This window comes from Numida meleagris, chromosome 6, assembly GCF_002078875.1.
Source record: "Numida meleagris isolate 19003 breed g44 Domestic line chromosome 6, NumMel1.0, whole genome shotgun sequence".
Classification (NCBI taxonomy): domain Eukaryota; kingdom Metazoa; phylum Chordata; class Aves; order Galliformes; family Numididae; genus Numida; species Numida meleagris.
The window spans coordinates 26,823,860-26,850,657 of NC_034414.1; the positions used below are offsets into that span (position 1 = coordinate 26,823,860).

The 26,798-nt window shown below is 45.0% G+C and overlaps 1 protein-coding gene across 5 annotated transcripts in view; it reads right to left on the minus strand.

The window, feature by feature from the left end:
* Window positions 1-26,798, minus strand: part of PAPLN (papilin, proteoglycan like sulfated glycoprotein) — a 63,961-nt gene that overhangs the window by 4,215 nt on the left and 32,948 nt on the right. For 4 of the 5 annotated variants that reach the window (XM_021401536.1, XM_021401532.1, XM_021401535.1 and 1 more), the window contains exons 3-27: window positions 24,924-25,039; window positions 23,487-23,547; window positions 23,097-23,199; window positions 22,036-22,166; window positions 21,587-21,710; window positions 20,848-20,928; window positions 20,000-20,172; window positions 19,291-19,414; window positions 18,118-18,244; window positions 17,359-17,424; window positions 15,221-15,428; window positions 13,327-13,503; window positions 11,859-12,015; window positions 11,149-11,235; window positions 10,344-10,632; window positions 10,096-10,213; window positions 9,255-9,384; window positions 7,395-8,049; window positions 6,532-6,669; window positions 5,529-5,656; window positions 4,472-4,610; window positions 2,897-3,034; window positions 2,363-2,490; window positions 1,741-1,849; window positions 238-413 (exon numbers count right to left, since the gene is read on the minus strand). In XM_021401536.1, coding sequence (XP_021257211.1) covers window positions 238-413; window positions 1,741-1,849; window positions 2,363-2,490; window positions 2,897-3,034; window positions 4,472-4,610; window positions 5,529-5,656; window positions 6,532-6,669; window positions 7,395-8,049; window positions 9,255-9,384; window positions 10,096-10,213; window positions 10,344-10,632; window positions 11,149-11,235; window positions 11,859-12,015; window positions 13,327-13,503; window positions 15,221-15,428; window positions 17,359-17,424; window positions 18,118-18,244; window positions 19,291-19,414; window positions 20,000-20,172; window positions 20,848-20,928; window positions 21,587-21,710; window positions 22,036-22,166; window positions 23,097-23,199; window positions 23,487-23,547; window positions 24,924-25,039 — 3,883 coding nt within the window. The remainder of the gene's footprint in view (window positions 1-237; window positions 414-1,740; window positions 1,850-2,362; window positions 2,491-2,896; window positions 3,035-4,471; window positions 4,611-5,528; window positions 5,657-6,531; window positions 6,670-7,394; window positions 8,050-9,254; window positions 9,385-10,095; window positions 10,214-10,343; window positions 10,633-11,148; window positions 11,236-11,858; window positions 12,016-13,326; window positions 13,504-15,220; window positions 15,429-17,358; window positions 17,425-18,117; window positions 18,245-19,290; window positions 19,415-19,999; window positions 20,173-20,847; window positions 20,929-21,586; window positions 21,711-22,035; window positions 22,167-23,096; window positions 23,200-23,486; window positions 23,548-24,923; window positions 25,040-26,798) is intronic. The other variant, XM_021401533.1, reaches the window with a different exon arrangement.

The following is a 26,798-nucleotide window of genomic DNA, read 5'->3' on the forward strand; positions in this document are numbered from 1 at the left end:
CCAGAGAGAGAAACTGACAACTCTGGTTAGATAAAGAGAAGGCAGTTTCTGGGACCGATTCCCGGTGCCCTGGTGGGGGGCTGTTTCCACCACCCTGCTCTCACATCCATCCAGAGGCTCCTGCTGCTCCCCAAAGCCCGGGACTGGTGGATGATGGGCACACGATGGGCAACCTTCTAGTAACGGCCAAGAGGCAGCTCTGTGCCAGGAGAAGCGGGGAGGACAAGTCATACTCACTGCTGGGCCTGCTCCTCAACACTTTCACCTCCGTGCTGGCACTGACAGAGTTGCTGCTGCTGTAGGCGCTGCATGTGTAGGATCCCTCGTCAGCCAACTGAACATTGCTTATGGTCAGGCTTCCATCCTGGGACAGGTGGATACGGCGCCCATCTGCCCGCACTGGGACTCCATTTCTGTAAGGAAAAGCATTTTGTACCACTGTTCCCACACCCGCTAACTAAAGGAGCTCTCTGTACTCCTTGGAAACTGATGCTCCATGAAAGGGGTCAATTAGTACAAATTCAGCACAAAGGAAGAAGTCTTCTTTTGCCATAACGTGGCTCTACAATTACACAGTAATATGAACGTGAGCAAGTCTACCTCCATTAGTCCACTGCCTCCGTGGGAGGTAGCTAGCTGTGTGCTCCGTGTATTGACTTTGCCCTTTCCAGTATGACACATTTTTGAGGTTTGAGGAACTAAAAGAAAAGCCAGAGTGCCTTTCCTTCTCTCCAGGTTGTGGTCTGGCAGTCTTGTTTGGCTGGCATTGGTAGCTACGCACATTGCTTGAGGAACATATGGGGTAGTGAGCAATGCAACCTTTTTCCCTTAAAAGCCTGTTTAAAAAATGTTAAAATATCAGCAAGATCGTAACTGTTCTGTTCTTCCTGGAATACCCTGTGCGTGGCAAGAAAACTGCCTGAATTATGAACTTATAGTTACCAAGGAAAGTAAACTTCGTTCACTGAAAAGAGCTTCATTCATAGTCTGATACTTCATTTTGTTGACTCAAATACCAAACTTCCATATGGAAGAATAGCTGTCTTTGTGAGATGGCCCACTTCAGTCCAACCCCTTGGAGCAGAGGGATTGAAACAATTGCCAATCCATGTCTATGGATCCTTTGCAAGAAAGCTCCAAAATGGAACTGATTATTTTCAAATGGGAGAAAAAATACCCCACCAAAACCACCACATACTTGGACAAGTTTGGTTTAACTATTAAAACATCACGAGAAGACTCTCTCTTACTGTTACCAAAACACTTTGAATTGCCATTCACTGCCATCTGGCAATAAAGGGAGAGAACTGTCACAGCACAAAGCTGGGAGAACAGATGCTGTTATTGTAGGGGCTAAAATGTTTGCTAGGGTTAGTCACAGAGAGTTTTCTGAAGACCAGCCATAAGTCACCCTCTGGTTAATCACTTTAAATTTTGGTATTTTAATGTCATTAGCTTGCTAGCATGGAGCTCTTCTGAACTCCGTGAAATCTTACCTTAAAGTTTGCCTTTCTCCTCATTTGACTGGAATGCAAACTTGGTGACCACTCCCCACAGAGATTTTGCCTAGGATTTTTAGGTTAACCATCAAGTGGATTAGGAAAGGTTAGATGATGGCAGTTGGAGCTGTGAACCACAGCTCTCTCCCTTGCCTAGGAGGTATCCTGCATTACTATTTGGAGGATACGTGATGAGGTTCAAGAAGAGACGAGAGAGAAGTTCTGTCTCATTTTTGCTCACCTTGACCACCTTATATTCACATTGTTGCCAGTCACTGTGCAATGAAGTTGAGCAGTTTCTCCTTCAGATACCTTGATGCTTGGCAGAAGACCAGTAATCCTCAGCCCTCCTAAAACAGAAGGAAATAATTACTAACAAGAATAAAATTCTATGCTGCCCCTGGTAAAAGAAGCTTCTAGGCCTTGAACTGGCATATTTGGGAGCTATGGTAGCTGTTGCTACAGGGAATGTCATATTTCCTAAGTGCTTTAGCCCAAGCCAGGGCAAGTAATGGATTTTTCAAAGTTCTTCCCTCCAGTTAGACAGAAGTACATCATATGCAAAGAACTGCCTCGTTATTGCCTCCCGCTACTACCATACCTGTACCATGCCAGAAATGAGACTCAAAAGATACTCTCATTGTGCTAGCAGTCCCACCTCAGCTGTCTACAGCACCATGACCTACTAAGAGCATGAGATTACCATTGGGAAAACCAACTCACTTTTCCCTTACCCACAAGTTGCCTGTTAAACATGTGGTGTGAAGTTAAAAGGCATGGCCAGAGGAGAAATCCACTCCGACCAGCCCTTCCCGTTTCACATTTGGGTGCACAGACATGCAACACTGCCACCCGCCCAGTACCTAGAGGCCGGAGCAGGACCTGGCGCTGGTCCTGGTCACGTCCATTCGAGGCAATGCAGGTAAAGAAGCCGGCGTCCTCGGAGCTGACCCGGCTGATCACCAGGGCCCCGTCTGACTGCTGTCTATGTCTGAGGGACAAAACCAGAAATCCCCTCAGCCTGTGTTTGAGCCACAGTGTGATTCCAGCAACCAGAAACAAATCCGAGCCTTATGCGCAACTTTGCAGTAACACTAAGCAAAGGTTTAGCAGCAGCTCAGTTCAATCCACAACACAGTCTCTGGTATGTAGACTCTGTATCACAGCCGTTCATGTGAGAGCTCAGTGTCCAGGCTCTGGCCTGTGACTGAAGCTATGGCAGTAGGACAGCATTGTCTAGCCCTGACAGAAGCTGCCCAGCACAAAGCAGAACAGATCCTATTTGCACTGACCAGCAACAGTGTTCCCTCAGAGAGGAAACAAGAAAGGCAAGGTGAGAAGGGGGCTCTTTTCCCCACAGCCTGCTGCAGGAATAGTAGAGCCAGCTGGGAGCTCACCTGGGAGGGGAGAGGGGCTGCCCATCTTTCTGCCACTCAATGGTGAGAGCTGGAGATGCTTCTACTGTGCAGGGCAGTCTGACTCTCTCCCCCACTTTGGCCTCCACTACTGAGGGCTCGCTCTTGTCCATTCTCAACCTGCAAAGTCCACAAGCACAGCAAACAATACAGCAACATCCTTGTTCAGTCTCTGACCTTCAGCACAAGGCCTTCTTAATCACAAGCCTTATTTTTTGCCTCCAATGGGAAAGGGCGGTCTCTGTGCTCCCATCAGAATTTGCCATTAACAACATTCACTCTCCTCAGAAAAAAGCAGCGTCTATCAAATCCTGCTACAGATCAGCACAGCGTGGTGCTGCACTCCTGCCAGACAGCTTAACCCTTCAGAGACAGCAACTCAGAGCATCCCTGTTACTTATAACATCCCTCTGCTAAAACCCTAAGTGTTAGCAACATAAATGCACAGCAAATGGCCCAAAGCCCTGGAGAACAGGACACCAAGTAAGCTTCTCCCAAGGTGCAGATAGCAAATATTTTTTTTGGACCGCGAAGAGTCCACTGCAATCATCAGCCTGACTGCGTGCAAGGGCATCCACTGCACACTGCAGAAAGGCTGGGCATGGGCTCTTATACCATCCATCCTCTTGTGCTCTTTGCTCTCTTTTGGCTACAGATAAACACCATTTCAGAAGAGAACTAAACCATGATGTTCCCAGAGTCAAAGAAAACATCATCTCCCCCACCCCCATTCTCTGACCTGAATTCTTGATCTCAAAAAACAAAACCAAAGAGCCTTAATTCAGTGCTTTTATAATTCAATGAAACACTTCTTTCTGCATTTAGGCAGAAGCAGCTAAGGGGGTTGCTGGAGATTCAGCAAATTGGCTGGGTTTTAGGCTCTGAACTCAAAAGGAGAGAGAGATCAGATCATAGTCCCATTTAGTCTAGAGCCCCAGCATTCCGCATTTAAAGTGAAAACAGCTTTTAACCTTTTATTTCTGCAAGGCCTAGAAGTACCAGAGAAATATGCAAGAAACTACAAAATATGCCAAGCAGTACATGAGAAGATAGTTTTAAGTCAAAGTGCTTTGTTCACAAAATACTTAAAATAAATGGGCAGGGACTAAAGTATCTGAAGGGTTGTTTTGTTGTTGTTTTTTTGTTTTTGTTTTTTAATATACATATGTCTATTTTGTACTAATTAAGCAGTTCCCATTTGCTTTGCTTTTTTCCTGAATGGGTTTCTCTTTCTGACTACACTAACTTGAACAGCTAAGGACAGTTCCCCTGGCATTTTTATATTTGTTGGAACCTGGACGCTTTGTTGTCAGCCTCCTTGGATATCTTTGCTCAGGATATGCTTCTTTCAAGGGACCCTTGGGAGAACAGCAGGCAGCTTGCAACTGGGATTTTTGCCTGCTCCTATTGTCAGCAGTTCAGTATTCCTCACCTCCCAACCATGCCCAGAACAGCTGACCCAGGACCTTTCCAAGCTTCAGTTTTTCTACATGAAGAGATGCCATATGGTTCATCAGCTGGGCACGGTGGACAAACTGTTGCTGTATGTGAACTTACCTATATGTGAATTGCTGTTGCACAGAGGAACCGGCTGCCTGTACAACCTTCCCGCCTCTGGGTAGCTCTCGGTGCTGCTGATTTTCCTTGTGAAGGACCTGACCTCTCTCACCCTCTGCCAGAACAGCACTCTGGTACTCTATTCAAAATAAAATGCCATATGTGAATAAAAAGACCGTTCTTACTGTGACCTCTTGCATAGGGTTTTCTGTGAGCTTGGGAGAGCTCACTGAACTGGAGCCAAAGAGCCCTTCAGCCATCTGTTTTCTGACTGACTGGTGCAGTAAGCCTGTGCTGCCGACTAATGAGAGTCATAGACCTGCAGGCAAGCAATTTTAGACTCTTTTCTCTCCTCTGTTAGTGAATATGTTGCAGTATTCCTTAGGCCACACTGCCTTCTGCCCCGTGTGCCACTGCTGTGACAAAGTACATCTCAGAGACTTAAGGCCACCAAGAGTGGCTTGCTGGTCCATCTTCTTAGACTAATCTTTTGTATTTTTCTGGATTTGCTTCTTAAATATGGCATGTTTTTTGAAACAGGGAATAATTTGTTACCTAGGTGGTCTTGTTTGGGCAAAACACAAAACATAAATGCACCAGCATGAACCGGTCATACCGTACTGTGAGTTGGAGGGTATAGGAAACCCCTTTTTTGGAGCCTCCTGCCTGGGACCAGAGTCAGCTGATGGCTCTCAGGGAGGACAACATGCTTGCTAAGGTAGAAATGGTACAGGTTACAGATGAGTGACAATTCTGGGTACGTGGTGGCACTGCAGGCAGGAAGTGCTTTAGGGTAAAGGCTTTATCATAATGTTACACTGGAAGAAGCCCTACTACCTCCACACTCCCTCTTGGCTCCTGCACTGCAGAGGAGATCTGCTGCTGTGACTTTCCCTAGGAACATCACTGCTATGGAGTGAAGGCAATGCTGCTTGCACAGTGTAGCAGCAGAGGAGTTTTGCCCTTGTTGTCAGTATCTGTTAATGAGGAGTGCTGAGCTACCTCATTGGTAGAAGAGGTAGTGGAAGATTTAAGGTTTAAGTGGAAAATAAATTACCTATGATCTGTAACTGAATCTGCCGCCGTCTCTCTGTCCTCCCATCAGAAATGAGGCATGTGTAAGTCCCAGCATCCTCCAGTTTGACGTGGCTGATAACTAAGGAGCTGTCGGACTGGTAGATGTGCCTGCAACAGGAGCAGGAATCAACTGCCTCTGCCTGGCCAAGGACAGCAACTGGTCAAGGCAAAGCAGCCCTTCCTGCTGATGTTACATAAACCACCACCATGCAGTGCCCTCCCCAGCTTAGGAAAAAAAAAAAACAAAACCCTGTTGACCACAGCAGGGTCACAGGCAGGGGAAATAACTGCAACAGAAAGGAGGTCAGGAACAGAGTGGAATGGGAAAACAGGGAACTGCTTTCAACAATCCTCTCCCATGAGCAGGCAAACTGCCCTTCCAGGCAGGAGCCTGAGCCCCAGCAGTCATTTGCAAACAGAAAAGCAGAACCGAGCTTTTCTTAACAACTGTGATTTTCATAACAAAAAATGACTCTCTGGATCCAAACTGTTGCAGGAAACAGACTTCCCATGAAAAGCAGGCTTTAAAAATAATTTTAAAAGCATTGCGGCTTAGATGGTGCCAGAAACTTCTAGCCAGGGGAACTCCTGACTTGCTTGGCCATGAGCTTCATCCTGGACTAGTTAAGTAGTATCTCAAGAAAAATCCTACATAGCCAACATTCTTCTGCATAACTGCCCACACATCAGTTCCCACTGGTGCCTTGTTTTGGGGCAGCACCCATTCTGTCCCATAATGCTATCCAGTGCCTCAGTAACAGTTGCAGAGTGTATCCGTTTCTGCTGTTTACAGGCCAGATGGAAAGCTCATTTTCAGGCGTGTTCTTAGGTTAATACATGAGCTTGTTTATTTACTAATCCTTTCCTCCCCACCCCCCCAAAGAAATTTACCAATGAGATTACAGAGAAAGTGGGCAAGCGTATTTGGCACCCTGTTCAGCAAGGACCATGAACTGCTCTGTAATGAAGGGAGCCGAGCTCACCTGTCAGAGGAGACTGGCCTGCCATCCTTCATCCACTCCACCCTGGAGAAAGGGGATATGCTTGCTTTGCAGACCAGTTGGATATTTTGTCCCATGACTGCTGTCACAAGAGAGGGCTTGGCTTCCTCCAGAATGGCTCTGAAAGAGAAAGCGATTCCAGTGACAACTCAGCTTCCCTTCTCTCCTTGGGGTCTTCCGATGTGACTATGGACAACCACAGTGCAAAGCGGGACTGGCTGCCCATTTAGCTCCGAGCAGAGGCACCATGTAATATGGCAAGCCTTCTCCTACATGGCAGAGGCTGGTCTGGATAGATAGAGTACTATAAGAAATCCAAGGAGGCAGCCATAGCTATGTAACTCTCTGTTGTGAGAATAAGGCTCAGCTCAGCAGATTGACATAGATCCAGACACACATATCTAGCTCCTCACAATCTTGATTTTCGCTGTGTCATTGTCTTGATCCTGACTCAAACTCTGCATTTTAAAGTCTTTCCCAGAACAACCCACTGCTTCTCCATGCAGCGCGGAGATAAAGGCTCCAAAGCCAGAGTCAGCTATATTTACCGGTCAGAACAGGCAAACCACCTATGGATTTTCATTTACAGTATGCCTCTCGAACAAGGGTCCCAGCATCCTGCAGTCTTCTCACACTATTTTCAGTGCTGTCAGAGCGTAATGAGAGTGCAAGGAATGAGAAAGTAGTTTACTCCAAGGCCTGGATAATGTGATTTACCAAAGCTAATATATAGCCAATCTGTTGCAGGGTCAGTTGGGCTGCACCTATGCTTCCACTGCAGAGGAAGCTGCACTGATGCTTCACAATGAGCAGGCAGAAAAGACCAAAAAATAAAATACAATCACCTGTGCAGACTCTGTGCTGGGAAGGAGTCTGCAGACACCTGGTGCCCAAAGCCTTCTGTCATGGAAGCATCTGTTCCAGAAGCCTTCTGCCATTGCTTGCCTTCATGTAGCAGCACCTGCTGGCCCCTGCTACTCTGCTTCTGGGAGGGCCCAGGCACTGCTGTTTCCCCTGTCAAGTGCAGCTGGCTCAGGCTTTTCAATCTACTTTGCTGGGTGCCCCACTGCTGGCTCTCTAGCACACCAGACCTTTGCAAAGCCTCTGGCAGCACCTCACTTCTCCAGCTGTTCTCTCCATGTCTGTTCTGTGTGGGGTGTGAAGCCCTGTAGGCTGTTCCTTCTTGGCCATGACTTGAAGACTCTCTTGGCAGGGGCTGCTGCTTACCCTGAGAAGTGCCCATATGAGAGCGAGAGCTGGTGTCCTGCTGTTGCAGCGTTCCTGTGCCAGAAGAGGGCTGGTGCTCTAGAGTACTAACCCCCACTGAGCTATGACACACTCTCATGCACTCCTCCTCTGAGGCAAATCTGTTTTTATTGCCATGGCAGCCGCCGTACCAAAACCGGTTGCACTTGCCAACAACAGTCACAAAGTACCAGCGAGTGGTCCAGTTCGCACAGGGGCCGTGAGCACTGGGCAGCAGGCACATGACAGGATATGCTGCCAAAAAGAGCAGAACAGAAGGGCATGTGAGGGTCGTGAAACACAAAGGTCTGAGTGCTCCAAACCACCTGCCTAAATGATGGGCCTTGTGGGCAGAGTGCTGGTGGAAATCTGGGACACCTGAGTTTTGCACCCGGCTCTGCTTTGGAATAGGACAACTGTTCTGATGTTTTCTGCTAGCAGGAAAACTAAGACGGAGGGAAGAGAACCCATCTCAGAGACATTTTTGAGTCTAGATACTTATGGCCTTTCCAGGGAATTCTGCAGCTGTAAGGTCGGTCCTGGGACTTCTTCCACAAGGGGCACGTGGCTGTCATTTGCACATCTCCAGCCCACAGCACAAGTGGATTAGACCCAGTTGTTAAGATTCATGCATTACTGAACACCCCTGCAAATAAAGAGGAGCACGGCCAAAGGTGTCTGCTTTCTCCTGTGCTCTGAGTCACAAGTATCACAGTCACATGCTGACAAATTGATGCAGGGCTCTGACTGAGAGGCCCTTTGCTGAGCTGAGGCCAAGCAGAGAGGGCAGGCAGACCTTTCCCCTTCCCCAGGGCAGTCTCACAGGGCCGGTGACCACGCAATCCCTATGCTGCAGCAAAAGGGGAAAGTAATGCAGCAGCAACCTGCCTGAAGAGGATACAGCTGGGAACTACAGGAGCAGAGATGCTTTTGCCCAGCACCTCTAGCACCCTTGTAGCATAGCAGGCACCGTTCCCCATTGATCTCTGCTGGCTGAAAGCCTCCACAGAGCCCTAAGCAGCACCTCCATCCTTAGTTGTAGTTCTTATTCCACCTCTGCCCAAATGGGGTTGTCTGAAGACAGAGCGTGGCCTCAGTTCCTCAGAGAAGGGCCTACTACACCTAAACCCAGGCAATGAATTTGGAGAACAAGGCTATACCAGGTTGTCTTCCCAGGGTGAAACAGCTCCCTACAGACTGACGGAGGTTACACACAGTTCTGTCCAAACATCAAAAGAGGAGAATAAGAACTTCTGCGGTAGCTAACTGAGCCATTTAGCAGCTTCTCTGCATTCCCTTCAACCTTCCCTATCCCAGCCACTAGGAGGGTTTGTATTCAAGGAGACCATTCACTACAATTTCCAGAGAGCAGAACTTCTACACAGGACGTTTCCAGACGGTACTGATTTCTGTGTGACTTTTTCTATGCTTCTAATCAAAGAAGTCAAAGCATCACTTACGGTAGTTGGGCCTATTGAGACATCCTTCCCCTTCAGGACCTGAAGCCGAAGCGACATTGTCAAAACAGCAGCCGTACACTGAACTGCGGCACTCGCCAGAGGGGTGCTGCTGGGACAAGGCTTGGCTTGCCTTAGAGACAGGAATTGAAAGCCAAAAGTTATCATGCATACATGAGAGCAGTAGCACATGCAAAGCACCGTGTCCAAGCTGTCGGCTGCAGGAGGACAGCTGCTAGAGGAATCACTGTTCGTTTGTTTGCCTCCTAGAGGCTTTCATGCTGGCAAGGGACGGGAAACTTGGCTCTTAGCCATGAAGCCAGTGCTGCACTTCTCTGCAAAACACACCTAGCCAGCCCAACAGCAGATCAGTTTTTTCTAATGGCCCCACCAGATACCCCAAGCTATTTCAGAGGAATTTCCTCCCTAAATATTTTATCCTCAATTAACCTGCAGAGATGACACACAAGGACAATTGTTAGTGGCAATATTTTTCCTGTTCTTTTTTTTTTTTCCTCCCAGAAATTGGATGGCAAGTTTCTGACAGATAGAAATTTCATTACTCAGGCTTATTCAACCAGTTCTACTCAAGATGCTTCTCTCCTTCTCAGACAATTCCCAATCACTCCCTCCATCCCCTGCTTACAAAGGATCACAAGCAGATGCCCCAGACTAAACAGGAATGAAGCACACCAAAGGGCCTGATGCCATACATGTAGTACTGGTCCTCCAGCATTACTGGGAGAGACGAAGTAAACAGAAACACACAGTCTGAATCATCAGGGTCAAAACTGAACCTTCACATGTGATGGACAGCTAAAACCCAAAGGGTTTTTGTACTTACTGTTAGAACAGCTGCAGCAGGCTGATTTCTTCTCATATGAACATCACTGTCATACTGTGGGCATCCCATGTTGTTTGGACCTCGGGCAGCTGATACTCCATCAGGACAGCATCCATACCTACAGGCAGAGGGCAGGAAGGCTACAGCAATATCTGACCTGCTTGGTTCAATGGGCACAGGCTGTAAATTCCAGTAAGCCTCCAGGAAAGGCAGTGCCTCCCTGCTCAGGCCTATCTACTCACAGCTACCTGTTTTGGTGACAGGTGTTGAAGGAACAACCTCTCCCCAAAGGGCCTGAAGCTGGAGTGTGTCCATCTGGACAGCAGCCATGTGGGCTCCGATAACAGTTCTGAGAACCAGTCCCTGCAGTGGAGTACTGAGAGATGCTGAGCTGATGGGAACTTGATGAGCGTGACTGGGGTTCCCAGCGAACAGGCAACAAGTTGATGCCGTGGTCCTCAGTGGAATGGATATGGTGATTCCCAGAGGTGCTGTGGACTGCAGAGCTGCCAGGGAGCAACCTTCCATCACCAGAATCTGTGGAGATAACTCCTTACAGCATACAGGTGAGCATCTGCTCTCTTTTACCCACTCAAAGCTACAAGGCAAGGTTTTCTGTACCAAGGTTTCACCTGAATACGTGTCTTCTGGCCCTTCCTTCTGAATTTGATTGCTCTGAGGCTCTTCTGCTCATTGCCCTAAGCATTCATCCTGCTGACCCATAAGAAATTACCTGTCACATTGCTTTAGTCCCCTTGTAGCAGGACACACGAACCTTTTTTCTACCTATAATCACCTTTAGGCGGCATTTTTTCTCAGCTAGCATTTATGTCATACTGCCAGAACCTGGGATGTCTGTACAGTCTGCTACATGCACAGACTCAGATATAGTTCTCCACTGGTGTAACGAATCTATAATTTATCCCTGGCTCCAAGAATACTAGAAGTCCATGAAAAGAACAATAGAAAGGAAGAAAAGGAGGATCCTTCTCCCTACCACACCCTGTTTCAAGCCCACCATCATCAAAAACCCAAACAAACAAAATTCTGAACCTGGGGCAGGGCTGTTTGGGTTGTAACGCGTCAGCAAAGACTGTCGACTGACATCATATCCCGTAGTGTCCTGCATACTGGGGACCTCTGCAAAGAGAGACATATATAAAAGTAAGCACAGTTAGTCCAGCTATGTTCAAATAATTACAAATGCATCAGAAAAATCAACAAGAGACTGTGGTTGGCAAAAACTTATTTCTTCTCCTGAAACAGCTGCTGATCAGCAATTGGATTCAACTGGCCTGTGAAGACAGCTACCTGCAACAGGTAGGCAGACAGAAGTCACCATTTCAGCTCTGGCATGAAGACTAAATACAGACAGCAAGTAAAATCTCCAAACAGTTTACAGCTAGTCTACAAAGGGATGAGAGCTGGCTATGGTTTCTAACTACTGAGCCTGTCCAGCGTGTCAGTCCTCAGCCATGTGAGTCCTGGTGTCAGTCTACGGTACAGACTGGGGCAGAGACAAGTCAAAACACTGAATTCAGAATGGACACATGCCAATATTGCTCCCAAATCTGTTACATGTGCTTCAAACAGCACACCTACAGGGACTCTGAAGATGCTATGGTTATATGTGCAAAAGCACAGGATGGAGACAGGTAAGCAGGGAGCTGAGAACACAAGCTTTTGCAGAGACTTGGCAATTTCTACAGAAATTGCAACAGAAGCAACTTAGAAAATGTTGGGTGTCTATCAAATCAACTCACGCTGTGGCAGGTAGCAAGGCTGCATGTTGCAGCTACCCAGGGTGGCTGGCTTCTGTGGTTGGATGGCTTTGCATATATCAGCACTGTAGAATTTGGAGTCACCATCAGCGCAAATAACTTGGCGTGTCCGGATGCCTGAATTGCAGCTCTTCGAACACTTTAGCACAGAGACAAGGCAAGTGAGCAGGAATCAGAGTCAGAATGCAGAAACACCACAGACCAGGAGTGTGGAACAGCTGTGATTAGCTGCAGGCCAAGCACAGCTTCCTCCACCAAGATAAGGCAAACAACAGTTCAGCTGGATTCATCAGAACAGAGATACTCTAAATCATTTTGCCAAATGTTGCACCCAGCCCTTAAGCATTAGGCTCCAAGCTATGCTTACTCTCTAACATCTAGATTTGCTGCTCTGCCAAGGACAGTGGTGTGGCAAGGAGCTGGAATAAGCAGCAGGAGTGAATTGTTCCAGCCTGGCCTGAAGGCACCTCAGCACTACAGGGATCCACCAGTTGTTAAAGGGTCAGTTTTGAACTCTGAATTCAAAAACAACAGGCAGCACTTCACAACAGGAAAGCAAATGGATAGCTTTCTTGTAAGCAGCTAACGAGTTCCTCTCACTGGAAGCCGTGAGTGAAGAGGGAGCAACGAGCAGCAGCTCCGGGTGGAGAGGGCAGTGGAGAGGACGAGAACCAACCTGTTCATAGCAAGTTTTATAGACATTGAGAAAGTATTTCTTTCTTTTATTCAGATGCAAGCAGAAGCCCTCTGATACTGGAAAGCCTGAGGCCAGGAAAGATCAGATTAAGGTATGCAGCTTTCTTTGCTGTTATTAAAACTCAGCTACATCACACAAAGAACCAGATGCAACATGTTTTAACTCAGAACAAGCTGGTCTGGCTAGCATGGAAGGGAAACAAGTGTGCTTGGAAGTCACGTGATAGATTGGATCTCCCCCATCTCCTCCCCTGGGTACATTTCCCAGGCTGAAAACAGCCTGTCTCCCTCCACAAAGACAAGATTAATCCAGCTGAAGAACAGTTTAACTGAACAATTACAAAAACATAGTTTAAATCATTTCACCAAACAAAATGACCAGTCCTGAAGCTCTAAGCCATATCCAGCCCGTGAGCAGCTTTGCTATTCACAATAATAGAGCAAAGAAATGGGAATAAGCAGCAGGAGTGGATTGTTTCAGTATATTGGCTGCATTTTGCCACTGTCACTGAAACTATAGTCTCCCTCCTCCAAGAAGGATTTATTTCTGTAGCAGCTGCAAACAAAGCAAGCAACAGATTAACTGGAGCATTACTAGTGCCAGTTACAATGCAACTGTGAGCCAAGGGACTGGTAATGAAGCAGTACATGCTCCCTGCTTCAGCCAATTGCAGGCTGCACTGATTAAAGCTTGTTTGCAAGGAACACAGCAATATAATCAATTATTTCCGATGCATGAAAGCACGATGCTCACCAGGCCCCAGTCTCCAATGTGCCAGCCGACTTCCTGGATGCAGTTCTCCTTAAGGCAGGGCTGGGTGGCTGGTGGCTTTGGCTCCATTAAACAAGCAAAGTCCTGAGCCTGAGAGCCCTGCTGCGTTCTGCAGGTGACAGTCCGGGTCTGGACACCTTCCCCACAGCTGGCCGAGCACTGTGGAACAGAGAACAACAGTGAAAAGGAAGCACCTACTTTACACTTGCATTTCCAGGATGTGGTTCAAACATCAAGGCAGAGTTCCATTTTAAGAACATCTCAAACACGCAACCACTATTAAAACCATCTTCTTGGATGGGAATGAGCAGTGTAGTTTGTGCTGTAGAAGAGACAATATGGCATGGTGGATAGGATCTGGGAGGTCTGGAGCTCACTGGATGATTCTGGTCTAGTTACGTAACTTCTCTTGCTCTCTATCAAAGACGACAAGGAGAATGGATGGTTTTGGAAAAAAACACCAGTACAACAGAATACATTCAGAACAGGATGTTTGTAAATGGCTGGAGAGACCTGCAAACTAACATTACTCCTGATAAAAACCAGCTCGAGGTAAAGAATTCAGGGGAAGATAAAAAACAAGGTTCTTGCATTTCTCATGACTTTTTCTTGAAGACTTCATGCTCCATTTTATGGTGTGGAGCTGTGAGACAGCTGCTTTCTATGCATGTAAATGGCCTTTTCCAATCCTCTGTTAAATTCACAGTGGTTTTGCCTGGAATCCAGCTCAGTTCTCTGGGAACTGCAGAAGACTCCTACATAGGAGATGACCTGGGAGCTGTCTGAACGACTTTGAGTTTCCAGCAGCGTTTCTACTACTTATTTACTAGAGTGACCTTTTATCTCCAGTAACACATACGTGAAGCATAGTCATTTTTTGTAACCCCAGAATGAATCACTTAGGAATCAATTTGTAAGAACATGTCACTTTGTGCCTCGTGCCTTTCCTAGACAGTGCTCTCATTCCACAACCCTGAATTCATCTCAGTATTCACACCTCACATCTCATGAGAGTATAAAAACAACAACAAAAAACTTTACAGTCCTGTTTATCACGCCTCAAAGTTGCATTTCATGCTGCTGCTTCATCACTCAGGCAAAGAAAGACCACAAGATTGTAAATCAAATGTTGCAAGCACGCAACACACTTATTTCAAAAGCAGAAAATTCACTTGTGCTTTAGGTACTGAGTAGATGCGATTCAATTATATTTACTATCCTTACTTTCTAGGACTTTTGAACATAAGATGCCTTCTAAGTGCCTGGCTGGCACTTACTACATGTAGTTTGGAGGGTAAATGCACACTGCAGCTGTCCAGAGAAGCCCTGCACTGACACACAGCCTACAGTAAACATCAGGTCACCAGCAGTTCACTGGCATCTTGCTTACTGATTGTTGTGATTTAGTACTGCCATTCAGGGGCTAGTAATGCTGGGGCAGCAATATGCACGGAAATAAGCAGCACAAGTGGAAGCCATGAGCTCCTATGTTACAGAGGGGAGTGTTAGTGCACAAGATCAGCTTCAGGACAGCAGCTCTCAGCCTGCCCTCCACCAGGCCTGGCTCAGAAACTCAGACAGTGGCAAGGTCTGGTGGACCTGATAAAAATACAGAGAGAGCGTGTGGTGAAAGGAACATGGGTGCGGACTCACGATCAGCTATGAGGAACAGGAATACATTTATCAAAAGGCATAGATGCTGTCTGGAGAACTTCTTCAGAGAACTGCAGAAACAAATATTATTATACCTCTGCACCTAGCTATGGACACACACCTTATATAGTCCCAGAGAAGGTGCCTGGCTTTTCACCCTCAAGCTTTGGCAGATCCTCCTTCAGCGGATGCCACATGGCAGCTGCTTCTCACACAAACTCACCTCTGACCAGGGTCCTGTGCTCCAGGTTGCACACTGTCTCCTGTTGCAGGGCTGACTGCTGTGAGGCTGCTGTGCAAAGGCCATACATTCAGCATTGTCCACAACACCTTGGGAGCTCTGACCATCAAATGCTACACAGTAAACAGAGCGAGTCTGCGTGCCTCCACCACAGGTAGCTGAGCAGGGTCCCCACTCCCCTGTTTTCCACCTGCAGGTCACAGAATCAAGCAAACAAATGATGGCCCAGCTAAATAGCCCAGAGGTCAGTGCTGTGTCCCTGTTACAGTCAGACAAGGAAAACATCTCTTTGCAGAACGGAGTCAAAGACAAGTTCCTATTTCACCAAGCGCTGCCCAGCTTGACTGGCAATGCAAAGCGTGAGTCCCACTCCAAAGGCAAATCCCCAGCTATGAAACACTTGTTACTCTGGAAATGCAGAGCTCTCTCTCAGAGGAAGGATTTATTTTCATGGCTTTTGGTCTCCTACCATCTGCAAAAATATTATGCCTGGAATAGTACACTAAAGGGGAAGAAAAAAACCACACAAAAACAAACAAACAAAAAAGAAAACAATCCAGATCAGCTAAAAGAAAAGTAGCTCACAAGCTTAACAATCCATTATGCTCCAGCCACTACCCAAAACAGAAGACATTACTAAACTGAGATCTCAATCTGTCTGCAAACTATGCCCAACACTCTCAGAAGCGCTTACAAACTTCTAATTGACAGACCAACCGAAAGATGGTTTATTCCTCTCATTGGCTAAATTATCTGACAGAAGCACACAAAAAAGTAAAAAAACTTCAAAGAGATTTTGCATTTGGTTGCTGAAGCTGTCACAGAAATGTTACATCCCTGCTAGCAGAAGGGGAAATGTGCAGCTGCCCAGGCAGCTGGGAGCACAGCTTGCATGGCCTGACTTCAGGGATTTCAGACTCCAGCACGGAGTGGGAGGAGTTAAAAGGCACTGGTGATGCAGGGGGTGTATCACGGTGATCTACTACCCCCTCTTTCAGACATATAAGCCCGAGCCAGGGAGTAAAGGCAGTTCATGTTTTCTCCCCTAGCCTTCCAGTTGCTTCCCCTGGTCTGCCCTCACCACTGAGTTTCAGCCAACCAATTCACATTCATATCCTATCAGAAACTCTACAGCAGACTCAGCCAGAGAAGACATGTTCATCTCCTTAAGGCACTTTTTTCTGCTACTAAAGAAGCAGATAGCCTAAAACTGAATACCATTTACCACAAAATAAGATATTCCCTTTAGAAAGTGAAAAATTACAGCAAACAGAAGCCACTTAGAGCAGTGTGGCTACTGAGCTCAAAATAAATTAATTGATCAAGCTTTTACAAACGTTCCACAGGGTATAAAAACAGGAGTATTTTGCCTCCTGTGAAGCAAGCATGCAGTTTTAGAAAGGTTGTATCAACTGGATGGACTCACCTACAGATTCCTTTAACTGCAAGTCAAGACATCTCTGACACTTGTTTCATGTCCTTTATATGGAAAGAACGATCATAATGATGGGACCATTAAGAGGCAAGTCCTAAGCTATTAGCAGTATGCTGGGAACACTTGTTTTGCTTCTGTTCTTTTTTACTTCTAATACCTCAGTGGACATTCTAAGTATAGTATCTGTCACAACCTTGCACTCACCACAGTATGTAAGCAATTTTCTGCCTGATATAGGACCCAGGCCAAACAAAGAAGGGCTTTTGAGGAACTCTGAGGCTTTTGGTATGGCACTCTGGAGTCCTGGTCAATAATTCAATAGACCTAGTCCATCATGTTTTCTTTCCCTGTTTTTTACCTTGATTAACCAAACAAAAATCTAACAAAACATGCCTCTACCACTCTAGCCTAAAGCAATAATTATCAAGCCAAAAGCTATGAAGAAACTGTCTCCTCCTCAATACCATAGGAGTCAAGTTACCAGCAACACTCAAAATCACCTGAGCGAAGCTGCCAGCTAGCACCCTCCACCATCAATCTCATTGCCAAGAATCAAAAGCAAAGCACTGCCCACTGCTACCATCAGTGCCAAAGGAAAGCCCCCATGTCCCCACAAGGCTCCAGTGGGCAAGTAGGTGGAGAGCAGAAGATAGCAGCCGCCTTCCTGTAGTCTCCTCACTGTTACCTCTTCATCTGAGAGTTCCGTGCTCCACCGTGGCTCCAGGCTCGTGGCGGAGAGATGTAAGAAGTCCTTTATACACAGAACAAAGAATTTAAAGAACTTAAAGCAAGTAGCTACGGGAACAGAAATGTTCCCAGTTTTCCAGGTACCCTCTGGCTCACAACAGCACTCTTAAAGGTCTCCACTATACCAATCAGATACACAGTGAGATGTGCAGTTAAGGCTCTGGTTGCAGTTCTGGATGCTTGTAAGAGCCAATTTAAGCCAATTGCAAGGCTGCGTAAGCAAGGGACAAGGGGGAAATGATTGAGTAAATGGGTCTGAAAATAATAGAAAAGATTCCAGGATTCATCTATTTCAAAGAGCAAGGACGCTGAGAGTGCAGAAATGACATAAAAACTAGACCAGCTCAGACCTACTCTTCTTTTTTTTGCAGGCTCCAGTTGAAGAGAACAAAAAAACCCAGACTATTTCCTACCTTCTACAGGGGCTAAAAGACTATCTTCCCCAATCATGTTAGAAAGAAAACATAATTGATCTAAAAAATGAACACAGGACATATCAAGTCCATTCCTTGTGCACATAAGAATGCTTGTCATATTGTTATCATCCCCACAGTTGTCTTGGGCTTTCTCTAAGAAGTGAAACATTTTCTTGGAAAGCACCATGCTGGAGGGCACTATTGAGAGAGCCTTCCATTTTCCTGGCTCCAAAATCACCTCAGGAGGAAGGCAGAGCTCAGAAGAGGAAAGGAAATCTTACCGTTTTGTCTGGGGACAAGTCTGATGGCCACATGTCCGGTTATTGTCTGGCTGTGGTTTGTTCCTGCACATATAGTCTGGATAAATTTCATTGTCTATGGTACAAAACACCAAACGGGATTGGAAACCTAAAGGTGAAACAAGAAAGTATACTGATCAATGTAAGCCACCTAGGACAATGCACTGGTGTTTGAAATGCAGTGGCATTGCTAAGACAAGGTTCTGAAGCAGCACTGAATCCACATCTGCAACCCACCAGCCTGGAAGAGCCAAGTGCAGCTCTTGGTCTGTCACCATATGTATGAATGATGCCTTTGTCACAGTATACAAGTCTACAGGAAATAAAAGAGAGACAGAATAATTCTGTAGAGCTGAGGGACCTTTTCCTTTTGTTTGAGTGGGTTAAGAGCCACAAGGGAGATGCCATATCCATACATTGCTTATCAAGGAACCTGGCTTGGTGTGTGCTGTTAGACCCAGAAGGTCAGTCTTATGAAGACTAGATGTTGTAACGCGTCATGTTTCTTACAGGTTGAGAGTATCAGCTCCCACAACCACAGTATGGCAAGAGCTACTGAAATGGCCATCAGTGCAGAAGACCATAAGAGACAGACAGAAACTCTATAGTCAGATGGAGGTTTTTCTTTGATTGCCATTTTTTTTTCATTGTTCTTTTAGTTTAAAATCAATAGTTTTGTTGATGCAAACTGAACACTCTGTGACACCCCATGGAATCTGACAATCTCCCTGTTCAGGAATCTTACAGGTGATGGTAGAAGTATAGAAGTGTGATACAACCCAGTTTTGTAGACCAGGTCAGATTGGAAAATGGTTTAAAGAGGTTGAAAAGGCCTGCAAAGGACATTAAGAACTGAGGTAGGACAAAATAAAACAAAGGCATCCTATGAAGAGCCTTAACAGATCCTAGAAACAAGTCTGGGGACTAAGACATGTAAAATAAGACAGGACAATGCAAGGAGCACAGTCCTCTTGTGATTCCATATGTGACTCCCTTGAGAAAACCTTGGCTGCCACCGGCAGATATCTGTGTTGTCTTCCAGCAGGAGACTGCTGAGAAGCAGCTGCAGAGGGCAGCACGCAGTCACACTGTGTCTTCAGGATATGGATATAAACCTTGAACGACATTGCCAGAGACCAGGTCTTGCCCCCTTACCTCCTCCACACTCAGAGCTGCACTCACTCCAGGAACTGTAGCTCCAGCTGTAACCTGAGGTCTGTTCGTGCACAGGCAGGTAGTATTCATACTGTACTCCTGGGTTTGGCTCCTGACTGATGAGCTACGAAAACATGGGATAAAGTCATGAAAATAGCAGCAGCACTTCTCCCCTTCACAGCATTTCCCCTCTGTGTCTGAGGGTTTTAGCTGACTTGTTCCCTCCAGTTCAAAGAGGTCTTTTTCTCTAGACTGTATTTTCTCCTTGCTTTCTGTGATTATCTAGGGAGTATCATTTTTCAGAAAAGGGTGCATTCATCTCTCTCATAGACAGAAAATCTACCTCATCTGTCACAGTAATACCTTGACACGGCCTACAGTACACTGTAACACGCAGTACTCTAGAGCCTGCCCCTGCACCAAATCCATTCTGTGCAGACTTGTCTCTTACAGTCAGAGCTCAAAGGAATACATCAAGCATTGCTCCGCTCCTTTCTGGGCCACAGAACCAGAGCATAACACTGTGTTTTCTGCAAGAAAAACACCTTGGTCTAGATTAATGGCCCACAGCCTCGTCAGAGTCCTGGAGGCCCAGTTATCCTTCAAGAGTATTTCCCATCTGGTCTCCACCAATGCACTCCCACTGCACAAAGTGAGGACTGCTATGCAAAGTAAGACAGTATCAGTGGAGGCAGGCACAGCCACTTACCTCAATGACTAAGGGCTCTGTAGTGGGACCTCTGGCATGGAGAAGCTCTGGGGCCAGATCACCTTCTGAGCCGCGATCATAGTGCATAACTGTGCTAGCTATGTGCAGCGTGCGGCTGAAGTCAATTGTCCAATGCCCATTCAGATAATAATCCCCTTGCACATTCTTGACAGCTGGATAAACCCACATGCCAGAGAAGAAAAGGAAATAAATTAACACACTTATGATTTGAAATCTGGTTCTAGTTACTGCAAGACAGTACCTGTTCTAGATTTTCAAGGTACTGGCAACCCACGGAGCTCTCAGCGTCATCATTTGAGCACCATGTCTTTGCATTAATATTGCAATCCTCTTAAGTGGAGTGACAAACTAATATGGCAGCACCTACCACCATAGCAAAAATTCTTATATTAAAATGAACAATAAGAATTAAACAGGGATGCTCCCATTTCCACTTAATTCTGCATCACAGGTGTGGCAAATAAAAGTGAACATTATCCTCCACCAATGCTGGACCCGCCTAGCACTTCCTTGCCAGAAGCTGCTCTATATTCGGACAGTTCTTGCCAGTTTTGCTGCGGAGGAAGCACAGCCAAATCCCTCCAACTTATTCCTGTCCTGACTTTACCTTCTTCAGCGAAAATGATGTAGATGTGAAGCCCAGAGTTGAGCATCACAAATACTTTAAAGATACTCAGTATTTAGATCCTGATTTTCAGAGTTTTTCCCTCTGCCAGATCAAGCTATCAAGGCAACCCTCCCAAATCCCAGTGTACCAGAAAACCAAATTTTAATGCAATGGCTGGAATCCAAATGGACTGAAAAACATGTTCTGATATCAGTCTTACCCATGAAGTTCCTGCTGGGCATAACCTCCTTGATTTGGATACTGGTAGCTCCCACAGGGATGATGAAGATTTGATTGTACCCTAAAGAAAAATAAAGAGGATTATTCAATATCTATCTGTTGATAGTACACAGTCATATTTCTGCATCAATGATTCTTCCAATTTTATTGGTATCTGAACAACTAGATGAGCTTTGTGATGGTGGCTCAAAGCATTTCAGCTGTCACTTTATCTGCATTCTGAATAGCTTCACCCAAAACTCTTCAGATGACAGTCCATGGGCATACAGTTGCAACTACACCTCAGAAAAGTAAGCACAGGGATCAGTGCAAAGTCATTTGTTTTTTAGGTTTTAAAATCTAGGATTTCAGTAACTAGTATATTGGGTCTTGACTAAGATTTGATCACAGCACAATTGTCTTGAAATGACTCAAAATGGGCCAAATGCAGAAGATTCAGTTCCATTTCTAGCCTTGCAGAAATTCTAGTAGGGCTTTCAAGATACTGTGCATGGAGATAGTCTTATGAAAATGGTATAGAGCTATATTCACATGGTACATTTATAGCACCTGCTGAAGACTGAACAGGGAAAGACACCAGCAGCACTGCAAGTACATTTGATTGTTCTGAGATTGAGAAAATGATTCTCAGGGTAAATACTGAAGTGGCTGAAGAGCCACATGAGTTTAGGTTTAACCCTCCTCTTTTCACCTGCCTGAACTATACAGATCATTTGTACCTTTGGGGAGGTTGGGCACATCAAAAGTGCCCTTCACACCATAGCAGGTGCTGCCATCTCCTCCGCACTGCAAGCACTTGTCCTCCTTCTTGGTAGATTCTAGTATGTTATCACAGCCAACAACCTGTCAGGGCATAGGGGCAGCAATATGAATAAACCTTAATGACAAGGGAGAGAAAGACAAAATGGCTAAATGATGGACTGTTCCTATGAGAAAACCTGAATCTAGGGAGTGTGGGAAGTCAGAAGGCAGGAAAGCTGTTGTCAAGAGAAGGACAGAGCTGACATCTTCCCTTCCACTTCCAGAGACAGAGAGACAAATGCTGTTGATATCCTCCTCAGCACCTCAGAAACTGAATGAATCCACCTTTCAGATATTATTAAAAAGGGAAGAACCTGAAAGACTAACAGACACAACGGTAAAGGAAAGAAGCAAAAGGATGACTCACTTGACAAACTCCCTCTACACAGATATCCCGCTTGCCAGGTTCACAAGTAGTCCCATCTATCACAGTTTCCTTGTGTCTGTAGTAGAAGTTTTCTCCCTTTGGAATACAGTTTAACTCACACTTATTGGGTGCTGGTAGGAGAGGAAAAAAAAACAGTGTGTACCATGGCTAATAGCTTGCTAATGCATCAGAGTCCTGGTTTTAGATCACAGAAGCAGAAAGAGGAGTGGACTGACATTAAGTGGTAGATATTGAGTAGATTTCTGGGTCACAAACTGCTGGATGATGGAAAAGTACACTGGGAAAGCCTCACTGTATGCATCCCTTTCCTCAGGCATCCTGGTTGGCGGATGCTAGAGAGGTCGTGTTGGGCCATGGGGATATTTGGTTGTTCCTTAGTAGAACTCTTCCTATGCCCCGTGGAGTGAGTACAAAGCTTTTTGGAAAGAGAATAAGTGTTTGTACAGAACACAAGAGAGCTGTTCTTTTAACAGACAGCAAGCAAAATTTTAAATCCAACTCTAAATCCCTCATAACTTGTTAAGCCACTGTGAATGACAGCAAAAATCAAAGTGAGGAACTCCAGTTCCTAAACCTGCCTTCTGAAGTGGTTTCTCAAGAAAGTGTGGGCCACTTGCAAATATGTCATGTTTTCTGAAGGACTTATTAATTACATGCATTTATTTCTCATGTGTCTTGCTAGTATTCTTTCACAAATACTGTAAAATACACCAGAGCTGCAGCTTCTTTAATACTTTATGATCTAGCTGCAGCCAGTTCCAGTTTTCTTGAGCAATGTTCCTGAAAGAACAGTTGTTACAAGAGACAATTATGTACTGCTGCTGAGGTAGATGTCTCTTTGCCTACATATCCAGCATCGTCATGTCAGCAATGCTTTGCTGCTGACAAAAAGATTATTTCCATGCCCCAAATCCTCTTGCTACTCCAGTTAGGGAAGTATCTACTATAAGAATGCAGTCAAAAACACTATAGTCACTTCAAAACATACTGCTGATAGTCAAGAATGAAGAGTGACCCTACTTTGTAAGACTTATTATTACCTCCATAATACGGAAGCCACTTGTATTTCTTTCCTTGAAATTCTGTCCCATCAAACTCTGCACACTGCTCTGCCCGGAAATCTCTGGAGCCTTCCGGACAGCTCTGTTTGGAGAAGAAAACATTTGCACCAGGCCATTAGGAAAAGGAGGAGAATTAAGTGTGCAACTAAAAACTGTCCCTTCTGACTCACATATAAAATCTTAGGATAAATTCTTGTCTGGGATCAATATCCTTTTGAAGAGGTACCATTGATGAACAGCATTAATCAGTAATGCCAGAGAAAGAGAATCTAAAAATAGCATATTACTTCTGAACATGAATGATTTGTCTTGGGAAAGGAGCAGCAGGAAAGCAAAAACAAAAAACAGAGTACAAACGCTATACTCTACCTGAATATTGCATGAGCGATAGCTTCGAGTTGGTCCAATGCAACTGGAAGCACTTTCTGTCCTGAAAGACCAAAAAAAAAAACCATTAAGCTGTCTGAACACAGAAAAAAAATCATCTCATGGTAGATATCCCAAATAACCTTCACATAGAGCATCTCATATTTACACAGTCTCCTGAAGCAGCAAAATAAGGAAAAAGCACTTTTTTTTTCCTACTAAGGCAAGTTTGCATTTTCTAGTGCTATTTTCTGCTATGGACTGTGATCTGTAATGAATGAAACATAAACTAAGAACAATTGCAGGATAGCTCTTCAGGGTTATGTTTTCACTAAGTAATGGAAGCAGAGCATTTCTGTCCTTTATCCACTAGCATATAGCTGACATATCCTTACCAGACCCAGACACATATTCCGAGAAAGACAGTAGTGGCTAATTCAGAATAGGTACACACGTCGCTTACTGTGCTATTTATATGCACTCTAAGACCATTAGCTAGGAGAGCTAAAGATGCCCATGAAAGGTGCGCAACCCTCTGGTTCCAGTCAAATGTTTCCAGCTGAGAATTATGGATAATAACAGCTATGGAGGATATTGATCTGAAAAGTCAACAAAAGTATAGTATCTCAGCACTTCTAAAATGGAGAGACAAGTCCCCAAGAATTCTGACTGGGCAAGACATGGATGTATACCGTGACAGCCTTCAAAGGAGATCTTTCTTTAATCTGGGTGGGGTCAAGGAGTGTTGAATAGCATTATAGCATTTGAGTCTTTATTTAAAAAAAAAAAAAAAAAAACCACCCATCTAATTCTCTATATATAAAGAGGTAGGGTTTTTTTCCAGGATGTTATGGAGGCTGGAGGTTATTTTTTTTTTCCTCCTTTTCTTGCTTTTTATCCAACAGGACCTCTCAGGTTCCTCAACAAGTACGCTTCTAGTCATTGTCATCACTAATCTGACCCAGTTGCAAATGAGATGGCACTGCATTATCACTACTTAAGCCAACTCTATTTCTGCAGCACTCACTGGGACAATTTATCTTCCTGGAAATCATAAGCCTGAGAAAACCTTGGCATAGTCAATGGCTCCTGGGAGAGCAACCAAATGCTCTGAACTCTCCTCCCACTCCCCCAGGTCTCCCAAACTAGACCTGATTGAATAGATGCTGCCATACCGGTCACCTCATTGTACAGCCTCAGATCTCAAAGAGATATCACTGTATTCAAGCAAAGGAGTCAAAGTAAAGACATGTGAAAGACAGTCTTCTTCAAAAGAGCAGTGACGAGACTAAAGCTAGGGATCATGTCAAAGTGGACTCAGATGACCTTTTCCTATGGAATTATGCCATTTTGGTTCTGAATGGGTATTGGACCATACATACAGGAGTTTGGTGACAGAAGAACACATTTAAAGAAAGAAAAATGGAAGTTAGATCTCACCTTTGGAAATAGCAGTGCCGTTGCCGAACACTGACTCCACCACCACAGCTCCGACTGCACTTGCCCCATTCACCCCAGCTTCCCCAAACACCAGCCTGTCGCTTCATCCTATGGCCCTGTAAATAACACAAAACACAAACATATCAAACAGACATGGCAACATAAGCAAAACAACAAACAAACAAACACAATGAAGCAGAACTCCTATTTGTTCTCCTGCAAAATAGACTGTGTTGCTGGCTTGTATTCCTAGTATGAAAGGTGGCAGAGAACAATACATCAGAAAAGCCAAGCCACTAGTAACTAGAAGTACTAGTTTCCTGAAGACATACAGCACTTCCAACTTCATAATCTCCATACTTCGGAATAATCCTCTGAAAGATGATAACAATTCTCTTTCAGCAAGGTAGTAGAGACAAATCGTTAATTCAGGAGCTGTGACCACTGTCACTCCAGACCAGATAAACACTGCCCCTTAACTCCAAATCCTTTCCTCCAAGCCAGATACTTAGAGAAAATGAAGGAAGCAGTAAGTAAACCCCTAGAACACAGTTCTTAAGGCAGGGGGAAAAAAAATCTGCACATGGACATTTTTCAGCTGCACAACATTGTCCGTGTTAAGGCATGGGCCATCACTAGCTATAGCCTTAACTCATTCTGTTTGAGAAAGTTGTTCTGAATACTGATGTTGAGAGAAATCAGCACAATAACGTGGATAAGATGTCACAATTGCAATAGTACCACACAAAATACATTGTTCTAGAAGCATACAAAATAAGTTTTCAGGAAAGAAGGCCTACTGCAGCTGACAGGATCTGAACACAGCAGAACATGGTGTCCCCGTTCATTGCAGGGGAGTTGGACTAGATGGCCTTTGGAGGTCCCTTCCAACTCCAAGGATTCTATGATTCTGTGATTTAGTGGGAAGAATAGCAACATCCTGAAAATAAAAGTAATTGCAGCATGCAATGTTTGCTAAAAAACAGTAAATGAAGGGTTACTCAAGGACTGACTCTGTAAAGACAGGATTTGCTGAGCAGCTGCACCTGCTGGGCTGTTAACATACATATTATACAGTTGATAAGGTAATACACACCGTATGGGCATTTAGGTATTTGGCTTAATGTGGAGAAGAAAGGCAGAGAAAGACTCAAAAGGAGTCAGAAATTATATCTTTACAATCTCCATTTCCTTTTCCCTCTCATCTTAATAGCCTGCAAATTCATTCAGCAACATACGAGGATCCACAGTAGCTGTTGCTTGAGGTTTATTATTCTAGAACACAAGACATGGACTACAACAAGCCATATTTCTGCTTTGGTAGAAGGATTATGAAGATAGGTGAACACTAATACATTTTCTATCTATACCTATTACTTCAAATGAGAGTTCATGTGATAATCTAATCTAATCAGCCGATTATTCATGCACTGAAAGACATTAGAATCCTATTTAAATTCTGTGCAGTGAGACTGGCAGTCTTTGGTAGGTCCAGGCCTCTCTTGCACAATGAGGAGCAGCTCCTTCTGAGAGCTGAGTATTGCAAGCAGGCATCACTTCACGATGTCATTATCTTTTTGCAGTGCAGTTTCACTGCTTGCTGGTTCATTCAGGCCAGTGCTAACTTGGCTAATTCAGATTAAGCCTGTTATTCTGGTGTGCAATTACAATCCATTATTGAAAACAAAAGGTTAAAAAAAAAAAAAAAGAGACTTAGTCTAATTCTCTTTCACCCACACTGTATTCCAAATCTACATAACCTCTGGGTCTGGCTCCCAGCCTATCCCCTAGATTCACAGAGCCCCTTTTGTGACTAGATTGCTACACCCCACAGCCTCATCCTCCACATCTCCCTGCTTGTGTTCTGTTATCATC